The 21151-nt window shown below is 39.1% G+C and overlaps 2 protein-coding genes across 2 annotated transcripts in view; one reads left to right on the top strand and one right to left on the bottom strand.

Moving 5' to 3' along the window:
• Positions 1 to 21151, bottom strand: part of LOC114361400 (Kv channel-interacting protein 4-like) — a 75867-nt gene that overhangs the window by 11337 nt on the left and 43379 nt on the right. The window contains exon 2 of the mRNA XM_028316401.1: positions 5481 to 5608. Within this exon, the coding sequence (XP_028172202.1) occupies positions 5481 to 5608 (128 nt within the window). The remainder of the gene's footprint in view (positions 1 to 5480; positions 5609 to 21151) is intronic.
• LOC114361403 (uncharacterized) lies at positions 7597 to 11235 on the top strand. The gene is made up of 3 exons (XM_028316403.1): positions 7597 to 7892; positions 8190 to 9240; positions 11049 to 11235. The coding sequence occupies exons 1-2, from the start codon at positions 7697 to 7699 to the stop codon at positions 9230 to 9232; spliced, it is 1239 nt and encodes a 412-aa protein (XP_028172204.1). The 5' UTR covers positions 7597 to 7696; the 3' UTR covers positions 9233 to 9240; positions 11049 to 11235.

Here is a 21151-nt window from a genome sequence, read left to right on the forward strand (position 1 = left end):
AAAAGTTTAATATACAACAACAATAATATACGCGTGGAAACTTCAAACCCCCGTTTTACCCCCTTAGGGGTTGAATTTTGCAAAATTCCGTCTTAGTGAGTACCTACGTTCTAAAAGGAACCCCCGTGCAAAAATTTAGACTCCTAGCACTTGTAGTTTCTGAGATTTCGTGATGAGTGAGTGAGTCAGTCAGTCAGTCAGTCAGTGACCTTTCGCTTTTATAGATATAGAAGAAGATATAATGAGGACAATGTTGCCATTTTAAGCATAAAGCTAAGCAGTTCCCCTTAGATATCCACCGATATACAAGTAAAATAGACAGTCAAATACCATTTCAGTTCATTAATCATTTATTATGAGAAGGCTCCCAGCCACGTACCATAAATCTAGGCGAAAATCTATCACTCTTGAAGCCCTTTGTTAACTAGACCTTTGGTAAAATGACCACGTAGAAGATAGGCTTAAGTTATGTGACCACAATACCTCCTATCTTCGGTTCCATCAAATCTTTCGCAGTAGAAATATATGGAAATGAACCAATGGTCCCCAATTTCCTTTATAAGATCCTAAAATGCGATACTAATTTGTAGGAATAACGTCTGGCTGTGCATTTAAGCATATCATTAAATATCTAGTCTTTTTATTGGTCCAATTATTTTGATTGTTTAACCGACTTTTAGATTATATTTTAAGATATAAAAATACAGATCTTGCAGCAAATTGAGTCATTCATGGATGAAAGCACACAACATTTTACTTTATTTGTATGAACAAATGACAAGTCTGAACAGCAGTTCGTACCTATTAAGGTTTTGGGTCTGAATCGAAATGTCTTGCGATGGATATTTTATGTACCAGCATCTGTTCCAATACAGTGGAATAATTGAGTTATTCACCTCAGACAGAGGTAGGTAGCAAAGACCTCAACGTGCGAGTGTTGTAACCGTTAATCCTGCAGATGGCCGAATTAATCAGCCGGTCCCAATAAACCGTCCGAATCTTGCCCCGGCCTTTAGGCTCCTTCTGCACGTTGAATATTGAACACTGTAGCCTTAAGGTTTCTTGCGGGTTTACACGGAAAGATTATACTTAGTAGAGTTTTGATTTTAAATAAACAAATAATTGGGTATGTTTTTTTTTAAATCAATCAATGTGGGTGGGGCATAGTTCGTAGAGCTGATGGCCGTTGGGGCAGAAAAATTCTCGAGTGGCGATCACGGGCAGGAAGACGTAGTGTGGGCAGGCCTCCCACTAAGTGGACTGATGATCTGGTGAAGGTCGCGGGAAGTATGTGGATGCGAGCAGCTCAGGACCGGTCGTTATATAAATCTTTGAAGGAGGCCCTTGTTTAGTAGATGTCATTTGGCTGAAACGAACGAACTTCGGTGTTTAAACCTAATAAAATCATCATCATCATCATCATTTCAGCCATAAGACGTCCACTGCTGAACATAGGCATCCCCCAATGCTTTCCATGTTGATCGAGCTGAAGTGGCAGGGCACACATGGAATGGAGGCCGCGTACCGGAAAACGCAGCGTGGGACGTCCACGCATAAGGTAGACCAACGACATCATAAAGGTAACAGGGAAGCGCTGGACGCAGGCCGCTAATAAAATACTTTATGTTAATTTCATTTCTTAATTTCCTAGTTTACCTGTGATACAACAGTATATTTTCATCACCAATTCACCACCAAAATATTCCTCTGAAAAGTTAAATATCGACGATCATTCGTCTCTACACGTCGTCAAGTGTAAAGCTCATAATACCAAATCGCTGTGTATAAAACTCGAAGCAGTCTACGTATAAAGCTTTAGTGAAAACGGCTTGCGGCGATTGATCTGTTTCAATCCAATATCGCTAGTTCAAGGGGTAATAATCAATCCCGAGAGTGAGCCACTATCGCCGTCTTGCTCGGGTAATTAGGCTGCTGGAGGGTTTACATGGATGATGATCGTCATTTTTCAGTTGGTTAATTAATGGTAAGATTGATAATCATGCCCTTTAGCTAGGCGGAGTGACGACTTGTGAAAGTTCACTGCAGAAGCTGGACGCGACAACAAGTGATAGAGACAATTTGTGTGTGGGGAGGCTTATGTCCAGCAGGGACTGATATTGGTTGATGATGATGATAAATTGCACAAGTTATTGACAACGAAATTTAAGATAATATTTTATACTGGGAAATCAAGAGAGAAACTTACACAATGAAACTGTGAAAAGGTAAGCTGGATATAAGACTGTATTAGTGGCCACCTTATACGATAAGAAAATAACGTCCCTGGACAGCAAGGCGAGCAGTTATCGAAAAAAAGTGTAGGAGTTTAATTATTCTGTTTGTGTTCTAATAAGTATAAGTATACTATTTACAAATATGTCTTTGACTCATGTAAGCCTGCCCGGTCCCTCACTTTCAGATATTACAATCGACTAACACAATAGTTCCGGAATGCGGCCGAGTTTGGTAGGTTTACGTTTGTGGCTTTATGTATGTTGTTGTTTCCCGATCGACACAGAGTAAGATGATGCAGAAGCACTACACCATGAATCGAAAAATAGAAAAAGATTAGCTATTCAGTTAGTCCACTGTCTATGGTAGCTTTACATTGATTGCTGACATAAATGCGCCGGCGCTACGAATATTTCTTGAGGCAAACTAAAAATAAGCTCGTAAAAGGACGATGAATTTAATAACGGACTGGTAACCTTATAACACCGTCGAAAATATCGTTAAAATAACGACTGTCGAAAATATCGTTAAAATATAAAGGCACCTATATACTTTCTTGGTGAGCTTGGAGTAGGTAGACCTTCTGTTTTAATTTACTCAGTTTTTTTTTCTGAATTAAGATTTTCACCTATTTATCATCAAAAGAAAACAACAAAGGATAGGACAGAAAACTGGGTATTTTAAGATGTACCATGAGCAAGACGTCGTTTGATATCGAAAGTAGTGATGAGCACGACTCATTCGCAACACCTTATCATTATTTCAAGTTGGAGGACTACTGACTTGCAGCAAATATGACATTTTGTTACATCAACCAGCGTCCCCAATCCCAAGTCAGTGTTACGAAACAGTCGAAATCCATTAGCCGCCCCATCGGTCACGATTGTGTATGTAATTGTTTTAATATCGGTCGTCGGAGCTTTTATTCTGCGGTCACGAGCTGGCCGGCGGCAACCTTTATTTCGTTAGCAGTCTCAACAGTTTGGGGAAGAACCGCAAAGCCATATTTGGATTTAATAAACAGAAACAATGTTGGAATGAGGCTTGTATCAAATATTTACGCGGATACCATTGAATAATTTATACAAAGTTTTTTTTCGGACTGACTGTGCTGATAGCCGTGAGCGGCTTTCTCAGATTCACCGGGCAATAGATGAACACAGATGGCTCTCAACCACAACTAATACAAGTACAAAAAGTAACTAGAAATAAGAAGTACAGTGTTAACTGAAAATCAGGAGACAAAGAATTAAGTAGTACTTTTCATTCTTAGATGTGATAAAGAAGTTTTGCAAAATGACTGATTTTGTATTCTTTTCATTGCTGTTAAGACAACGAAAACAGAACTAATTAATTGAAGATCAAACGAACTTAACAAGTGAAGTTCGATCAATATTATGTGAGCAGCTTCATTCGACGCGATTTACGTTTAACATGGTGTAGTAGCGCCATNAAGTATCGATGAAGTCACGAAGGGTCTTGAAGGAGATTTTCAAATCTAAATGCCTAGTTTAAATAGCAATTGCTGGTTTATGATACATAGCAGGGTCTTGCATTTTATGCTTGGTCTTCTTCCTGCTACAATTTTGCAAAACAATCGCGAATATGTGGTTCTATGTATTGTTATCATCTTCCTTTAGTTTTCGTGTGGGGTTTAACTATGATGTCAAACATTTAAAATCGCCATATAGGTACGAGTTGCATTCACTCTATGTTCTATGTAATAATTAAACTCTTGACCTCTAGACCAAAGATTTCATAGATTTCTTGTGAGAAATACACGTTCTTAAAAGTCTATTTGCAAAAAATAAATTGCTTTTAAGATTTTATCATGCTATGACTTTACTAGTTAGCACTTTTAGTGAATACTAATTGGCCGGATGTTTTTCACTGGGGTGTCTGGAAAAGCAAAGCTCTCGGCGACTTAGAGCTTAAAACCAGTCATGGCCTAAAACGGACAAAAGTGAATTTAATCTCAAAATCGATACTTAACTTCGTCGACACTACACAACACTAGTCTGAAGAACCTAAGTGGCCGTCCGATAGGCTAGTTAGCCGCAATCGGTACAAGTACTTGGACGCCCAATCATTCTATAATGAAGCTGTATTAATGCTGTATCTATCTATCTATATATATAAAAATGAAACCCGTTTCGCGTTGTCACGGCATCACGTGTGAACGGCTGAACCGATTTCGATAATTCTTTTTTTTTAATGTTTGTGGAAGTCCAAGAATGGTTTTTACGGAAAAAAATATTAAGAAAATCTCTACGCTAAGGCGGTACGAAGTTCGCCGGGTCAGCTAGTTGTTACATAAATTTTATCTTTTTCACGTCAACGTTAAATAAAGCGATGAAAAGGCGTTTCGTTCATAAAAGCTTCAGTAGATTCGTTACATAAGCCTCGCTCTATTAAATAAGCATTCAATATGTTTTTGTAGCGACTTTTACAAGCAATCAATTTAACATTAAAATGGCTAAAATGAATGATATCCATTCAGTGACATAACAGTGAATTGTATAACAGAACAGTGAGTGTTTTTACTTGGTTCAAAGATTTCAGTGAATATTCCGTGCATATTATTGTATGTACCTATGAATTAAATTAATTAGGCAATCACCAGAGACAAATTGGAAAACAAGATACGAAATGAATTCTAGTACTAATCGCAGTACACTATGGTTAATGGGTGAACTGTTCCCAGAAACATGGCAGCTGGAAATGAAACGAGTCTGTCGTATTGTGGCGGTCAATGTAGGCTGTTCTAGGATAGAGTCAGGCTAACAATCAGGAAATAAAGATGTGGCTGGCTTAATTAATGTCTGATAGTTTTTGGAAATTCGGTGTTAATTTTATTTTTCAGTTTTTCATTATTACTAATACCTAGTGCTGCAGTATAATGAACGTTTTACTAACAACCTAATATGTAATTATGTTTCGCAGCTTCATTCTTTGCGATTTACGTTTAACATGGTGTAGTAGCGCCATCTACCATAGGCCTTTGCACAGATTAGTTTAAAGTTTTTNGTACCCGCTTGCCCCACTAAGGCGATGGTGTGTGTACCCGCTTGGCCCACTAAGGCGATGGTGTTTGTACCCCCGAAGGCGATGGTGTGTGTACCTGCTTGGCACGCTAGGGGTGCCGTGTGTACCCGCTTGCCCCGCTAGGCGATGGTGTGTGTACCCGCTTGCCCCGAAGGCGATGGTGTGTGTACCCGCTTGCCCCGCTAAGGCGATGGTGTGTGTACCTGCTTGAAGCCGCGGTACATGAGCTTGATCTCGTGCTCGCTGAAGCGCGTGGTCTGCGCGAGCGCACCGAGCGGCTCGGGCCGGTGCCGCAGCGCGCCCGCGTAGATCGACTCCTCGCTCTCCTCCTCTGCAAGGAACATGTTCAAAGTCAATCATTATATTCAGTACATAGGCCCTTTCCAGGGGGCTTATACACGATCACACAATCAGTATAGTCTAGGTCAAATTTTAAATCTATACGAGTAGGTATGTGTTATGTTTAGGGACCGGGAATGCTCATCGAGCGAAAAAAACAGCTCAAAACGCGTTGTGTGTTACTATAAAATAAACACACATAGAGTTTATGGACTCTTATGAAAACGCTCATTTCCTGACTTAGACTTGGTGATGAAGATAAGCAGACGCGTTGTAAAAAATCAAAATCAAAAATTTTTTTTTTTGTTTAGACTAATTAAATTAGTACTTGCAAATCGTCAAATTAATGCTCTTAAGGAGCCTATACATGTCTCATTCTTTTTTTGCCCTACCAGCGCTTCGAGACAAACATTTGGCAAGTGCTGAGAAGAAGCGCCGCAACAAACTCAGTCACCACTGTCTGCCGGTTTAAAAATATAAAAAAGTAGGAAGTTCCAATACAAACTAGTCTAGTTGATTGAAGAAAAATTTTAGTCAAGTGAGTTTTTCAGAACTAATAGCAGAGCATATTATTTTTAATACAGTGCGAGTCTTGATAAAGTGCACATATGAAAATAGGTGAAACTAGACCTATTTTCATATGTGCACTTTATCAAGACTCACACTGTATTAATTTTGTCTCCTATTTTCACAGTTTCAGATAATCCCCTCCTATTTTACCGTCCAGTCATTCTAGTGAAACTGGCCAGATGGCCGCTGTGGCTTATTATGAAGACCAGGGTACCTCGCTGTACAATAACTATGTATGTTATTCTCAGACGATATCCTAATAAATATGCAGCTCGGTTTGCTGACCATCATCTGACCATTTATTCACCAGACGTTGGGTTTGTTATTGACAAGTTCAGCGGAGACAGCCTAATCTATATTTCATAGTTTTCGGGGCGTATTAAATTTTCACGCTTGAGGAGAGGAGTGACGGACGCCCCGGCCCGCGGGGAATAATTGGGGAATAGTGATTAATGATGTTTTACGTAATTAAGGCCCGTCCACACTGACGCCAAAACCGCCGGAGTTGAGAGTCGTAAAATTCAGATCAATTCCTTATATTTGACCGCAAGATGTTGTTGTGAGATCTGCCCTATAAGTGCCTATTTACTCTCGCCTAGAAAAGGCCCGGATTATAGTCTTCGGGAAAGACAGCAGCAAGCAGCGAATTCCAGTCCCTAGCTGTTTATAATTATAAAAGAGTATCGAAACGATTAGTGCGAGCTGCTGGAAAGTGATACCTAATTCAACTGAAGTTAGAACTTTCGCAGTTCTTTATTTCATTTCGCAGTGTGCACAGAGCTTTACCGCTCAGCTATGTTCTTCATTAGTATATTTACTAAGTGTTAAGTTCAAGAGAAAATTATGTTTTCTTGACGAAAGATAAATGTTTCTTTAACATTTTTATTAATATTTCATGAGGTTAGTCTAATTAGTTTGACCATAAATGGCTGAGTAATTTCAGAAATTATCAGACAATACTCAATACCCAATATTTTATTGCATTCGTTATGTATTTAAAATTAGAACATTACGGGCCCTGTAGGGCACGGCAATTAGGAGAGAGGAGGACCACCATAGATCAACCGAAAAATATATTATAAGTTACAGCCTTAGACAATTTAGGAAAAATAAGAGAAAAATATAAAGACAGCAGGAAGGCGCTGGATACAGGCCCCCACCAACCGGCCATTGTGGAAATCATTAGGGGAGGCATATGTTCAGCAGTGGACGTCCTATGGCTGAAATGATGATAATGATGATGAAGAGAAAAATAAGAAAATATATGATGCTTTTTAGAACGACTGCCAAATGCAGCACACAGTTAGTGTCATCCGTCCTATTGCCATTTTGAAAACATTATTATTTTATTTATTTATTTAAAACAAGTTACATTTCCAATTATGTTTCGCAGCTTCATTCTTTGCGATTTACGTTTAACATGGTGTAGTAGCGCCATCTACCATAGGCCTTTGCACAGATTAGTTTAAAGTTTTTTTTTTTTTTTTTTATATTGGCAACACTGGTAAGCATGGTGGGACGCTCCGATTTTCACGGTCGTCATTCTGTGTTATCTCACCGTAGCCTGCGCACACAAACTACAAGCACTACAAGCCATATAATGGGGAAAAGAAAACGAGAAGAAGAAGAAAGAATTACCAAGAAAATAAAGAAGTTGGAAAGGAAATTACAGCGACGGAGACGTGTTATCTCGTCGGATGATGACGGTAGGTGCAAATTATACCAAATTTTAATCGTGACTGTCGTTGACAAAAATATTTTAAAAAGAAGTGTTAATTTCTCATAAATTCTCAAAAATTATTATCGTTGATAATAATTCTAACAATAACTACCCCGCCGTTGGCGGATGATAAATTCAGTAAAAAAATATTATATAAAATTATTGTCGTTAATAACTACGAATGNATAAAAATCAACGACTGTCGTTGGCGGTAATGTTGGTTTTATCGGTTGAATTTCAACCGTAATGTTCAAATGTAACATGCAGTTTGTTTGTTACGCAGATTCAGATATCGAGTTGCAAGTTTTGCCCTCGCTGACACCATCAAGCTCGCCGGCAGCCACACCGAGAGCATCCCCAATCAATCACGGAGAAGCAGGTTTAGACATGCCTAGTTTGATCTCTCCTATACCAAGAACGCCATCGCGTGATCTCGAACCCAAAGAATCCACTGTGAAGGTGGACCTTCCTTTGGCAGTACCAGGACCCTCTACCGCTCCAGATATCGGTTCCACTAACGTCTCAAACCAAGAGGAGGAGACTGAACTGGATGATGACATCTTACAAATTTTGGGCGAAGCTCCACAGCCAGATTTAGCATTGGGGAAAAGCATTCATAAAGACATCGCTTCCCGTTGGCAGGATATATTGCTCAAAGGTTTGCCAAAGGAAGTGAAAGAGTCGATCTCGAAGAAATACCTCATACCGGCTAACTGTCACTTTTTAGTGGCACCCTTATTGAACCCCGAAGCTAAGGCTGCCGTCCCAGAGGTTCTGGCTAAAAGAGACACAACTATAATGCAAAAGCAAAATCAGATTGGGGTTGCTTTAGCCGCGCTTTCTCAAGTCTCAGAGATGATTTTAAGAAACGAGACTTCAAAACAAGCGCTCCTTCAACCTCTAAGTGACGCTTGCCGCATTTTATGCGACAGCCATAATGTGGAAACAAAAACTCGGCGCAGCATACTTATGAGTTCCATCAACACAAGTCTACGCGACACGCTCTCTAATGCAAATCGCGATAAATACTTATTTGGCGAGGATTTGGCAGAAAAGTTAAAGGTTGCCAAAACCGTTCAAAAGACGGGTGAATCCCTTCTTAAGACCAATCCAGTTGCATCTTCAAGCAAGACAATGAACTCTAAAAGTAACCCTAAGAGGAATTTAAACTTCAGGGGTCCAACTCAAAGAAGACCACCGAACAGAACCAGCGAGTCATCGCGAGGACGACCTCCAGGACGGCAGACACGCGCGCCGACCTACTCGCGCCCCCCGCCGCCTCCGCCGAAAGCACCTTCGCCGAACACGAGGAATTACCGTCGATAAATACACAGGTAAATCAATACGCTGGCCGTTTACAATATTACAACTTGCAATGGTCTCAAATAACTGATGATGCAACTCTATTGTCATGGATTAAGGGATATGAAATACCATTCATTTCTACTCCTACTCGTTCTGAAAGTCCATGTACTGTACCAAAATCAAAACAAGAACATTCCGAGTTTGTTAAGGCAATTAAAAAATTAATTAATATCAATGCAATATCAGAGTGTTGTCATCAGGAAGGTGAATTCATATCGAACGTGTTTCTAGTGCCTAAACCAAACGGCGAAAAACGTTTTATCTTAAATTTAAAACAATTAAATAAATTCGTACTGACTAGCCATTTCAAAATGGAGGATTATCGAACAGCAATTAAATTAATAACTAAAGAATGCTATATGGCGTCAGTAGACCTAAAAGACGCATACTTTTTTATAAACATAGCTAAAAATCACAGGAAATATTTACGTTTTAATTATAACGGAACACTATATGAATTTAACTGTTTACCGTTTGGTTTAAGCACAGCTCCATACGTATTCACCAAATTATTGAAACCTGTAATGGAATATCTACGTTCCCAAAATATGATCTCAGTAGTGTACTTGGACGATATATTTTGCATTGGAAGGGACTTTAATGATTGCAATATTAATGTACAGAAAACTTGTATATTACTTCAGAAATTAGGATTTATTATAAATAACGAAAAGAGTTGCCTACTTCCGAACTATCGTTGTAAATTTCTGGGTTTTATTTTCGATTCTCGAAAAATGATATTAGAATTACCCTTAGATAAAAAAGAAAAAATTAAATGCTATGTTCAAAATTGTTTAGAAACTCGCAAATGTAAATTACGAGATTTTGCCAGAGTAATTGGTCTTTTGGTATCGGCTTGCCCTGCAATACAATACTCGTGGATGCATACTAAACTATTTGAACAACTCAAGTTTAGAACATTGTTAAAAAATGATAGTTACAATCAAATCATTTTATTACCAAATTTTATTAGAGAAGATCTTTACTGGTGGCTTAACAACATAGATCTTGGTTACGCTTCCATAAAAACAAATAATTATTTAAAAGAAATATACACCGACGCCTCATCCACGGGTTGGGGTGCATTTTGTAATGGAGATGAGTCATACGGTCATTGGAAGGAATATGAAACGAATTTACATATAAATCAGTTAGAACTGAAAGCAGCTCTATTCGGACTTAAAGTATTTGCTAATGATTGTCATGATTGTGAATTGTTATTGAGAATAGATAATGTTACAGCGATCTCATGTATAAACAGAATGGGTAGTGTTCAATACCCACATCTCAATAATGAGACACGAGATCTTTGGGAATGGTGTGAAAGGCGTCGCATTATAGTTTTTGCATCATACATCAATACAAAACAGAATACTGAGGCTGATAAGCTATCTAGAAAAAAGTTTAAAGATACGGAGTGGGAATTGTGTAACCATGCATACGAAAAAATAAAACAAAAATTGGGTACACCAGATGTTGATTTATTTGCCAGTCGTTGCAATTCTAAATGTGATTTATACGTTACCTGGAAAAATGAGCCTGATGCATGGGCCGTTGATGCGTTTACGATTTCATGGACAGATTTAAATTTTTACGCCTTTCCACCATTCTCTATGGTCTTAAAAATGATTCAAAAAATCATATCTGATAATGCAGAAGGTATCGTTGTTGTCCCATACTGGCCAACACAACCCTGGTATCCTCTATTCAATAGAATATGCCAATCGGAAGTTGTCTATTTTACACCTGATAGTAAACTATTAAAATCTCCTTACAGATCGAGCCACAGCCTTCACCGCAGCTTAACATTGGTTGCCGCGAGATTATCCGGAAAACTTTACTAAATAAATTTTTGTCACCACGATCTGTAGAAATAATGCTGTCATCCTTGTCAAATAATACTTACAAACAATATGATGGTTGCATAAAAGCCTGGATAAGTTATTGTTCCAAACATAATTATGATTATACATGTGGATCCATACCAATAATCATTCACTTTCTGACAGAAATATTTGATAATGGTGCCAAGTATGGGACAATTAACTCTTATAAATCCGCTTTATCTCTATTACTAGGTAATAATCTCGATGATGAAAGGTTAAAACGTTTCATGAAAGGTGTTTTTAAATTAAGGCCAACAAATCCTAAGTACAACTTAACATGGGATCCAAACATTGTATTAAGTTTCTTGGCCCAACAATGGCCCAATGATAGTCTTGATTTGAAAACACTTTCCAAGAAAACAGTTGCCTTACTTGCCTTAGTAACTGCACATCGTGTACAGACCTTATCTTTAATTAAAATTAGCAATATTTTTACAAATTCTAACGAAGTTATTATCAAAATTCCCGATGTTATAAAGACAACAAAATTAAACTCGACACAACCAGTTCTAAGACTTCCATTCTATAATTCTCGGCCAGAAATATGTCCAGCCCGATGTTTACAATCATATATAGAAAAAACTAAAATATTACGCGGAAACACTAATAATCTATTTATCAGCCTTAAAAAGCCACATTCAAAAGTTAGCTCTCAAACTATCAGCCATTGGTTAAAAGATACTTTACATGAAAGTGGTGTTGATACATCAATATTTACTGGTCATAGTACACGACATGCAAGTACGTCAAAGGCAAATAAGTTAGGTGTTAGTATAGAGTTGATTAAAAAGACTGCTGGATGGTCCAACTCATCATCTGCTTTTGCTCGATTCTATAACAAGAATGTTATAAATAATAATGAGTTCGCCGAATCGTTACTTGATTCCTGCCAAAATGAGGATTAATTAATGTACTAATCGTTTGTATAATGTACTCTAATAAGAAATATTTTAGTTCATGTTTACTATTATTAAATTAATAAAGTAAGACTGATGTTTTGAAAAAATCATGTTTTATTTATACTCAAATCATCATCTTTTACATTGTCAATTATTTATTTTATAACATTGCGTTAAACATCCTACACCATGTTAAACGTAAATCGCAAAGAATGAAGCTGCGAAACATAATTGAAGATCAAACGAACTTAACAAGTGAAGTTCGATCAATATTATGTGAGCAGCTTCATTCGACGCGATTTACCAACACCCACCCTATATGGAGTACTTCATACTGGGCCCCCAGCCCTTCTGGAATAAAATAAATAATAATATTTTAACTTTAAACAAAATGACGACCGTGAAAATCGGAGCGTCCCACCATGCTTACCAGTGTTGCAATATAAAAAAAAAAAAAAAAACTTTAAACTAATCTGTGCAAAGGCCTATGGTAGATGGCGCTACTACACCATGTTAAACGTAAATCGCGTCGAATGAAGCTGCTCACATAATATTGATCGAACTTCACTTGTTAAGTTCGTTTGATCTTCAAATATTAATGATAACTATTGACGGTGTCACAAAAACCAGTTTTGGTTTTACTGTGCACCGCTGATTCAACATCAGACTCAATCATTCAGAGCATAAAGTTAAACATTTTACTGCGCGCGAGTACCTCTCCGGCCGATCATTATGATGACGCGGTGCTATCATGTCTTAATAGCTCACTTACTTACAATTATTTGTATTGAGCTCTCACAATAGTAGGTATTTTGTATTTTGCACGAGGCTTCGATTCTTCGTCCAAGGCACGAGCGCAATGTCCGTGCGTAGACAAATACCTACTACTTATTCTACTCTGTGTTAATGTCACCTGTCTACCTAATTAATAGCGTCCCGTAATCCCGGCGGCAACCTTTAAGTACCCTTAAAAGCCACCTTAAAGGCTATAAGGTGGCATGGCAACTTAAAGAGCACAAAATATTCCAAATTTCACATCTCTCATCACTTTTGTTCTTAATGTAGGCGCACACTAGGCGACACGCGACAGCGACAGGTCGGCAATTTACGCCCACATTCACAAACATTACTCTGCCTGCTTTGTAAAACGAGCATGTAATTATGTATTCTAGAAAATAAATTATTGAATTTGAATTTGAATTTGAGGTCTCACAGTGCGCGTGGACGCAATGAATGACACATGAACAAATCACATAACTCTATTCAATGCTGTGCGTTCGATTTGCTGCGTCACTTAAGCAAGCATCATTTGTGAATACGGGCGTTAGATGCGACGATAGGCTGCGGCCGACAATTTGAAAGAAAGAAAGAAAGAAAGAAAATATATTTAATTATTTTGTTCAAAGCTTCACACACTTTGGCGTCAGATTCATAATATTTTGTTCAAAGCTTCGCACACTTTGGCGTCAGAGTCGCGGCGTCCAAAATATATGAAAGCAGATTGTCGCTGCGTCTAGTCGCCGAACTGTCGCTGTCGCATGTCGCCTAGTGTATGCCTACATTTAAAGCCACCTTAAAGGCTACAGCAACTTAAAGAGCACAAAATGTTCCAAATTTCACATCTCTCATCGCTTGGTTTTGTTCTTAGCCCATTAATATGAGCCACGAATGTCACCGAGCGTCGCCATTCATCTGTTCCTCGCTCCAGCACAAAAGATGCTCATAAACGCTGGAATTAGCCGCCGACACCCTTTCATCAGCCGTAACTGGGATCAGGGATGCCAAACCTCAAGGGAAAATTTTCCCACCACCATCAATATAAAAGTATTACCAATTTAGTAAAATATAAACCAAAGGGCTCCTGCACACGACGCCGCCACCGCGCCATCAAAGCATAATTTCGCCAGTGAGGCGCGGCAGCGGGCTTCACGCGGCGCGTATGAACAGTGTAGCGGCGCGGCGACGGCGCGGCGGCGGCGCGGTGGCGGCGTCGTGTGCAAGAGCGCTAAAATCAACCCAACCCAAGTCCCCCATTTGCCTCTGGTCAATTAGAGACGGTTGTCTCACTCAGCACCATCATACAATACGTAGCGTCTTATTAGTTAGTGGGTGCAAGTCATGTACGTCTCACTCAACTTAGGTACCTAATTAATTTAGAAATCAATACCTATACTTTTGTTTTCGTTCAATGTAAAACACTTGTTAGCAGCCCTGAGTCTTTGCAAGTCGGTTTACTATTCAACTCGCAATTCAACGAGTTTTCAGTTGACGGGAAAACCGTGGGAAAGAAAGACGAAGCGGGAAAAAACCATTCATTCGTTCAGTCCGCTTAGAAAGACTTGAATGAACATACATAGAAATGTTTTAATAACCGTATACTACTTTAAATGTAGAGAAAAGACATATAATGAAATAAGTAAATAAACTCGTTATGAAAAGTGGTTGTTAAATACATATATTCGTTACATAGGATACAATTTCTTTTGAATAAAAGTTCTAGCTAGCAGTGTAAATAAGTGTACACGCTCAATTAATTAAATCATCAACGCTAATTTGACATGGTTGACCTCAATTTTTAAATCCCAACTATATATAATTATATAATATATAATTATATAATATATATAATAATATTATAAATGCGAAAGTAACTCTGTCTGTCTGTCTGTCTGTCTGTCTGTCTGTCTGTCTGTCTGTCTGTTACGCTTTCCCGCTTAAACCTCGCAACCGATTTTGATGAAATTTGGCATAGAGATAGTTTGAGTCCCGGGAAAGAACATAGGATAGTTTTTATCCCGGTTTTTGAAACAGGGACGCGCGCGATAAAGTTTTTCTGTGACAGACAAAATTCCACGCGGGCGAAGCCGCGGGCGGAAAGCTAGTAAAATAATACTTTCGATCTTTGAAGATGAAAGCAAGTACAAGTACGAAACATTTAAATACGTTTCTTAATAATTATTATGGTACATATATTTTATAAGATAAGGCTGTGTGAACTTTAAGATATTATTATAGCGTTTATAATTTTGTTCCTAGTTGTTCCAGTTGTTCAAAAGTCAGAAACTAAGCACACGAGCGGGCATAATGAAAGCCTCTACGCTCTACGGGCGGCGTGAAAGACGCGCGGTTCAAAAGAACGGGTGCAGAGTGACGTTGACATGGCGCGCCGAGCTTCTAGTTTCACTGTGTGTGACTCTAGTACCACTAGTAGCATACAATTTCAAAGTTTGAAATACTTTAAAAACCGACTTTATAATTAAACTGACTCCAAAAAAGTACACTAAAAAGTAGAAAAATAATAACGTTATTTAATTAGGACAAATTATATGACCATGATTGATATTTTCGGAGTCGATGCCAGTCTGCGAAATGCCAAGCTCAGGAAACGTACTAAATTTACCGGCACCGACTCCAAAAATATCGGTTAAAAAAGTGGTTTCGCACGAATACTAGAAAAAATGGATGATGGAATATCGGATCGTGTAAACTATAACACACAGTTCTCTACGACTACAGATTCGGATCGGACGTAGGTAGTTCCAAACCATCGCTCCAAAGGTAAGTATTTAAACTAGAGCAGTTACTTGTAACAGAACAATGAGCTCTGAAATGTTCTTGTGTCAGGTCATCCTTTCACAAACCAAACGTGGTATGTACAATATTAATTCACCTGTATTGTACTTTTTGTAAGAACGTTACACTTTCATAGAAACGCTCTCTATACTCAAATACAATACAAATACAAAATTTCTTTGATTATTACAAGTTACAGCATTACAGTGGCACATTCTCCTTAAGTAATTAAACTTGTATTAGGGGAAACACGCTCTTTCAGGAGGTACATATCTCATAATCATCTTAATAAGTAGGTAAATTCATCCATTGCTGTGGCAATACAAATTACTGTGACAGACAATGGCTCGACGAACCTGACGAGTGTACAGACGGCGGCATTTACGAGTAACTATGAACAGTTGCACTTTCGTTCGTTCATTCGTTTCAGCCAAATGACGTCCACTGCTGGACAAAGGCCTCCTCCATGGTTTTCCACAATGCACGGTCCTGCGCTGCCCGCATCCAGGCTCTTCCCGCAACCTTTACCAGATCGTCAGTCCACCTAGTAGGAGGCCTGCCTGAGTTGCACTTTACTTTCTTTTAATATGAGCGATTTTAAATGGATTGTCTGATGTGCGACTGTACACAGATTGTTCACGTCTTTGTATTTTTCTAAACCTTACGGCCCGGTGACGTCACGGGGAGGGGGAGGCCCAAAACACACTCTTGCTAATGGATTCATTAATCATTCCGACAAATAATAACTTGGATTTGCTTTTAATTTGTTTTTCTACGGAATTGCGATTGTGCTCGTGGAGCGGGTGGGAAATTGGGCGCCTTTGTGTTAAATTAAATATTAAAAGAAAATCTAGAAAGAAAGAAAGAAAGAAAGAAAAATTTTTTATTTGGTCCAAAACAATTTATACAATTTTACAGTTCAAAGTATTTGTACATGTTTGAACCAAAATGGCATCCGCTCAGCATTGTGTCCTGCTCTGAGGTAGACCCCAGAACAGGACGCTGTTATTCTGCGGAGGCCATTTTTAAAAGAGCGTCACATTGGACGCCATAAACACTGGCATTTTTATTTTAAATAATATAATATAATACGTAATTATAAACTTAACAATTCACAAAACTTAAACAATTAGGTACATACAATTTTTAGTGTGTGTGCTAGGCGTATGCGTTTTGTATATGTGTGATCAGAAAGTGCTAATGTATCAGAAAGTTATGTTTATGCAATAGAGGAAAGAGATACAGAACATCTACTCAGGCACCGGACATCTGTTCGTTTAATAAAAATTCCTTTAAATTACGTTTGAAAACAGCATTTGATTGGGAGTTTCGAATTGGCGGTGGTAAGTTATTCCAACATTTCGTGGCAGAATATCGAAAGCTGCCACGGAATGCAGCTGTTCTGTGCTCTGGACACATAAGGCGTGAGGCGATCCTTATTTTACGCTGAGCAACTCTGAGTTTTGAGAACAAGTATGAAGGCTCCTGTTTGTTGACGACTTCAAAAAGCAATGAAGCAAAGTGCAGTTTTTGTCTAGCGGCCATATTCAGAAGTCTGCTACGGTTCAGAAATGGAGTAACATGTGAACGTGGAGGTATTGGGAAACAGAACCGCGCACAAGCATTCTGAATACGTTGAATCACTTTCCTTGTCCGTACCAACAGACATCCACCAAAAACAGTGTCACAATAATTGAGTTTTGAAAGGACAAGTGACTCACATAAGTTAACTCTTGTCTCTATATCGATGTATTTGCGGATTCTATATAAAACCTTGAGCCTATAAAAACAATTATTCATTATTTCGAGTATGTGTCCTTCAAATTGTAACCTTCCATCCATAAGTAAACCCAGATTTCGAGCTTGTACTACTTGTTCCAAACATGCACCCATCATAGAGACACGCGGACTTTTGGCAGAAACTGATGCGATACCATTTTTGGAACCTAAGATTAAATATTTTGATTTATTTGGATTTAAAACTAAGTTGTGCCTATCACTCCACAGGCTAACACGATCCAAATCTTCATTTAATTTAACTATAGCAGAGGAAGTTGATTCAGGTTTAAATGAGATATATATCTGAAGATCATCGGCATATAGGTGATATTTACAGTTTATTATATTCTTAGTGATATCGGCAGTATACAATATAAATAGCAACGGACCCAAAATAGACCCCTGAGGGACGCCGCGGATCGCACTAGCAGTGACAGAAGCTGATGTTGAGCCATCATCGTTACGAGTTTCAACGTATTGAGTTCGGTCTGACAAGTAGCTAGCGAACCATTTTAAAGTTGGAGGATCAAAGCCATAGTATGCTAGTTTAGCTAGTAGGACTGATGGGTTAATCGTGTCGAAGGCGCGTGAATAATCGAGTAGTACCAGAATAGTACTTTCTCCAATGTCTTGCGCTGCTAGTATGTCATCCACGACATCCAGGAGCGCTGTTGAAGTGCTGCGACGTTTTCTAAAGCCTGACTGTTTTTCTGGTAGTATTTTATTTTTTTCTAGAAATTCGGTCATTTGCGTACAAATGGCCCTTTCGATAATCTTGGATATAAACGGGAGAATACTAATGGGGCGCAGATCTTTGTGCTCGTTAGGGTATCTGGTTTTAGGTATAGGCCGCACGATAGCTGTCTTCCACTGTTCCGGAAATACGCCAGTTTTAATAGATTTATTAACTATTGTGGTAATGGCTGATAAAGTACGTGGCAAAGTGAGCATGATCATATTCTTTGTAATGCCGTCGACTCCTTGCGCATTTGTTTTTATAGTTTTAATAATGCTACTCACTTCCCCTTCCGTCACAGGTTTAAGCGAAAACAAGGCCGTACTATATTTACTAAATTTAAGGTAATTTATCAGAGAAGCGTCGGTGTCATTATTTCCGGGTATATTCAAAAAAGTTTGATTAATTGTGTCAGGATTATTTAAGTGCGAGGGCAATATAAACTCTTTCTTCTTAAAGTCTACAACATCTCTTTTTATATGTTTCCATAAAGTTTTGGGGTCATTTGAGCATGAATGTATGTATCTGTTAAAGTATGCCGTCTTTTCACTGTGAATTGCTGACTTTACGATAGCCTTTAACTCACGGTAATATTTTTTATGAATTTCTAAATTTGTTGATTTACTTCTAGCATGCGCCTTATCTCGCAACTTCATCATTTCTTTGATTGTATAAGTTATCCATGGATGTGAATGATTTTTGATATAGATTCGTTTAATCGGAGCATGCCTATCAAATAACTGTGTAGTTTTATCATTAAAAAACATCAACATAACATTTACATCGTCCGATTCAAAATCATTCCATGAAATAGAGTTGAGATCATCATTAAACAGTTCAAAATGTATATCTTTTAGAGGCCTGTATACGATCCATTTAGAAGGTGGCTTGTCTTTTTTAATATTTAATTTGCAAGTGATCAATGCGTGACTACTAAGATCTGGTATATGGTTTACTGATAATTGAGAAATGAGGAAATCGGAGCACACGACATCTATAAGCGTTTCACTATGTTCTGTAAAATGAGTTGGTTGATTTACATACTGATTCAAATTCATATAACTCAAAAAATCTAGAAGTTTTTTCGTTTGTACACATTGAGTATTTAAAATATTAATGTTAAAATCCCCCAATAATAGTATTTTATCATATTTTCCAAGAGACGAGATAGATTCACTTAAAGCATCTATGAAAGTATCAATGTTTAACCACGGCGGACGGTATGCCGTGCCAATCGCCAGTTTGATGCCGCTTATATTAAGGAATAGCCACATTTGTTCCACAGATAATGGGGAAGGATGATGTATCATCCGCGCGTTAATACCATTTTTGATGTAAAACCCCACGCCACCACCGCGAGAACGAACATTCGACGGGCGCGGAACATGGCGCAGACGGTAGCCTGGAGGCGCAGGCGCGCGGCCCTCCTCACCAGCTCTCAGCCAGGTCTCGTTGATGGCCAAAATGTCCACATCATGATGATCCAAAGCTACTAAGAATTCTTCGTGTTTTGTGCCACGAGACCCCGGATTCAAGAGACCCACTGATAACTTTTTATATTTCAGAAATTGAATGACAAACGAGAAAACCATCTCGACATATTTACAGTTACATAAGAACCTCCGGAGTAGTGTCATATGACGTTTATTTATATTTACATGTTTTAGAATAACAAAGAAATGAGCTAGACTTTCGAAATCACTTAAATGTGTGTTGGTGTAGGATATAGTGTAATGTGTAGTGTAGAGTGTGTATGCACAAGATATATTCAAGAAGAAACAGTCGCAAGTCGGATAATACGGCAGCGGATTGAAACGAGTAATTAGATTATTATTATGGGTAAAAACAAAATTACACACGCATATAAAAAGAACTGGTGTCAATTTGCAGAGCCAGCTATAACCGTAAGAGCTTAGGTTATAGTATAAAAATACAAAACATCTATTAAAAAACAAAAAACATAAAACAACATAAACATTCTCGCATAAAACGTAACAAAATGTAAAATATTGAAATGAGTTTAACATATTATTATAATCTATGTACCAATTACCTTGTGTGTTATAAAATATGCAAAGGAAATGAGCGAACGTTAACACTAGCCAAAAACTTTGTCAATGTCAGCTTCCGAGCGCAGTCGATGCCGTGGCGCGCCATGGTCTTTGCGAGCGTATAATTTGCCTTCACGGGTCCACACATACCTCCACTTAGCTCGGGTTGCCTCCATTCGAGCCTTGTAAAAAAGATTGCGATTTATAGGAGTTAGTCGTTCATTGACATAAAGAGGCCTAGCAGCTGCATTTAAGCCTAAGCCTGCAGTAGTCGCGTCGCGCCGCACCCGCGCCGCTGCGAGCAGCTGGTCCCGCGGGGCGCGCCGCGCCAGTCGCGCCACCAGGGGGCGCGGGCGGGGCGGCGCGTCTCCCGCCGCCGCGTGCCGCACAGGGCCAGCTCGCTGCACACTCACAAGGTCCTGTTCCTCCAATTTGACTCCTAGTTTTTGAGCGACCGTGAGTACGATGTGAGAGCAACGCTCATTCTTTTCCTCAGGTATTCCTGAAATCTCTATGTCGTTACATAGAAGTTCCTGGTCACGATCGTTCAGGTCCAGTTTCAGTTCTGCAACTGTACGCTCCAGGGCCGCGGTTGCGGGAGAGTTGGTGGTGTCCCCGCTCTGTTTTTCGACAGCATCCATCCGGGCCTCTAGCCCGTCGATCCGCCTATTGCATACTTCGACGGCAGTGGTGAGGCTGTTTAAGGTGCCCCGGAACTCCTGCATCTCCTCACGAACCGCTCTCATCTCCTCCCGCAGCAGTCTGATTTCAGTGGCGAGTTCAGCAGCTGCCGATGTAGGCGTCGAGATGTCTGTGGCGCCCTCTGCCGCACGGAGTGGTGGAGGGCTTGATGGTGAAGCAGCCGGTGGTCCCGCGTTCATGCGTCTTCGAGTGTTGACGTTGGAGACCTCTGGTTTTACGGGAGTTTTGCTGTTATCCTTTTTAGGCATTTTATT

Source organism: Ostrinia furnacalis, unplaced genomic scaffold (assembly GCF_004193835.3).
Source record: "Ostrinia furnacalis isolate ACB-3 unplaced genomic scaffold, ASM419383v2 OfSCF5688, whole genome shotgun sequence".
Lineage (NCBI taxonomy): Eukaryota > Metazoa > Arthropoda > Insecta > Lepidoptera > Crambidae > Ostrinia > Ostrinia furnacalis.

Coding starts and splice junctions, on each gene's coding strand:
- LOC114361403 (XM_028316403.1), top strand. CDS start 7,697: ATGGTGGGACGCTCCGATTTTCACGGTCGTCATTCTGTGTTATCTCAC. Junction 7,893..8,189: donor TATCTCGTCGGATGATGACG/GTAGGTGCAAAT, acceptor TTTGTTACGCAG/ATTCAGATATCGAGTTGCAA.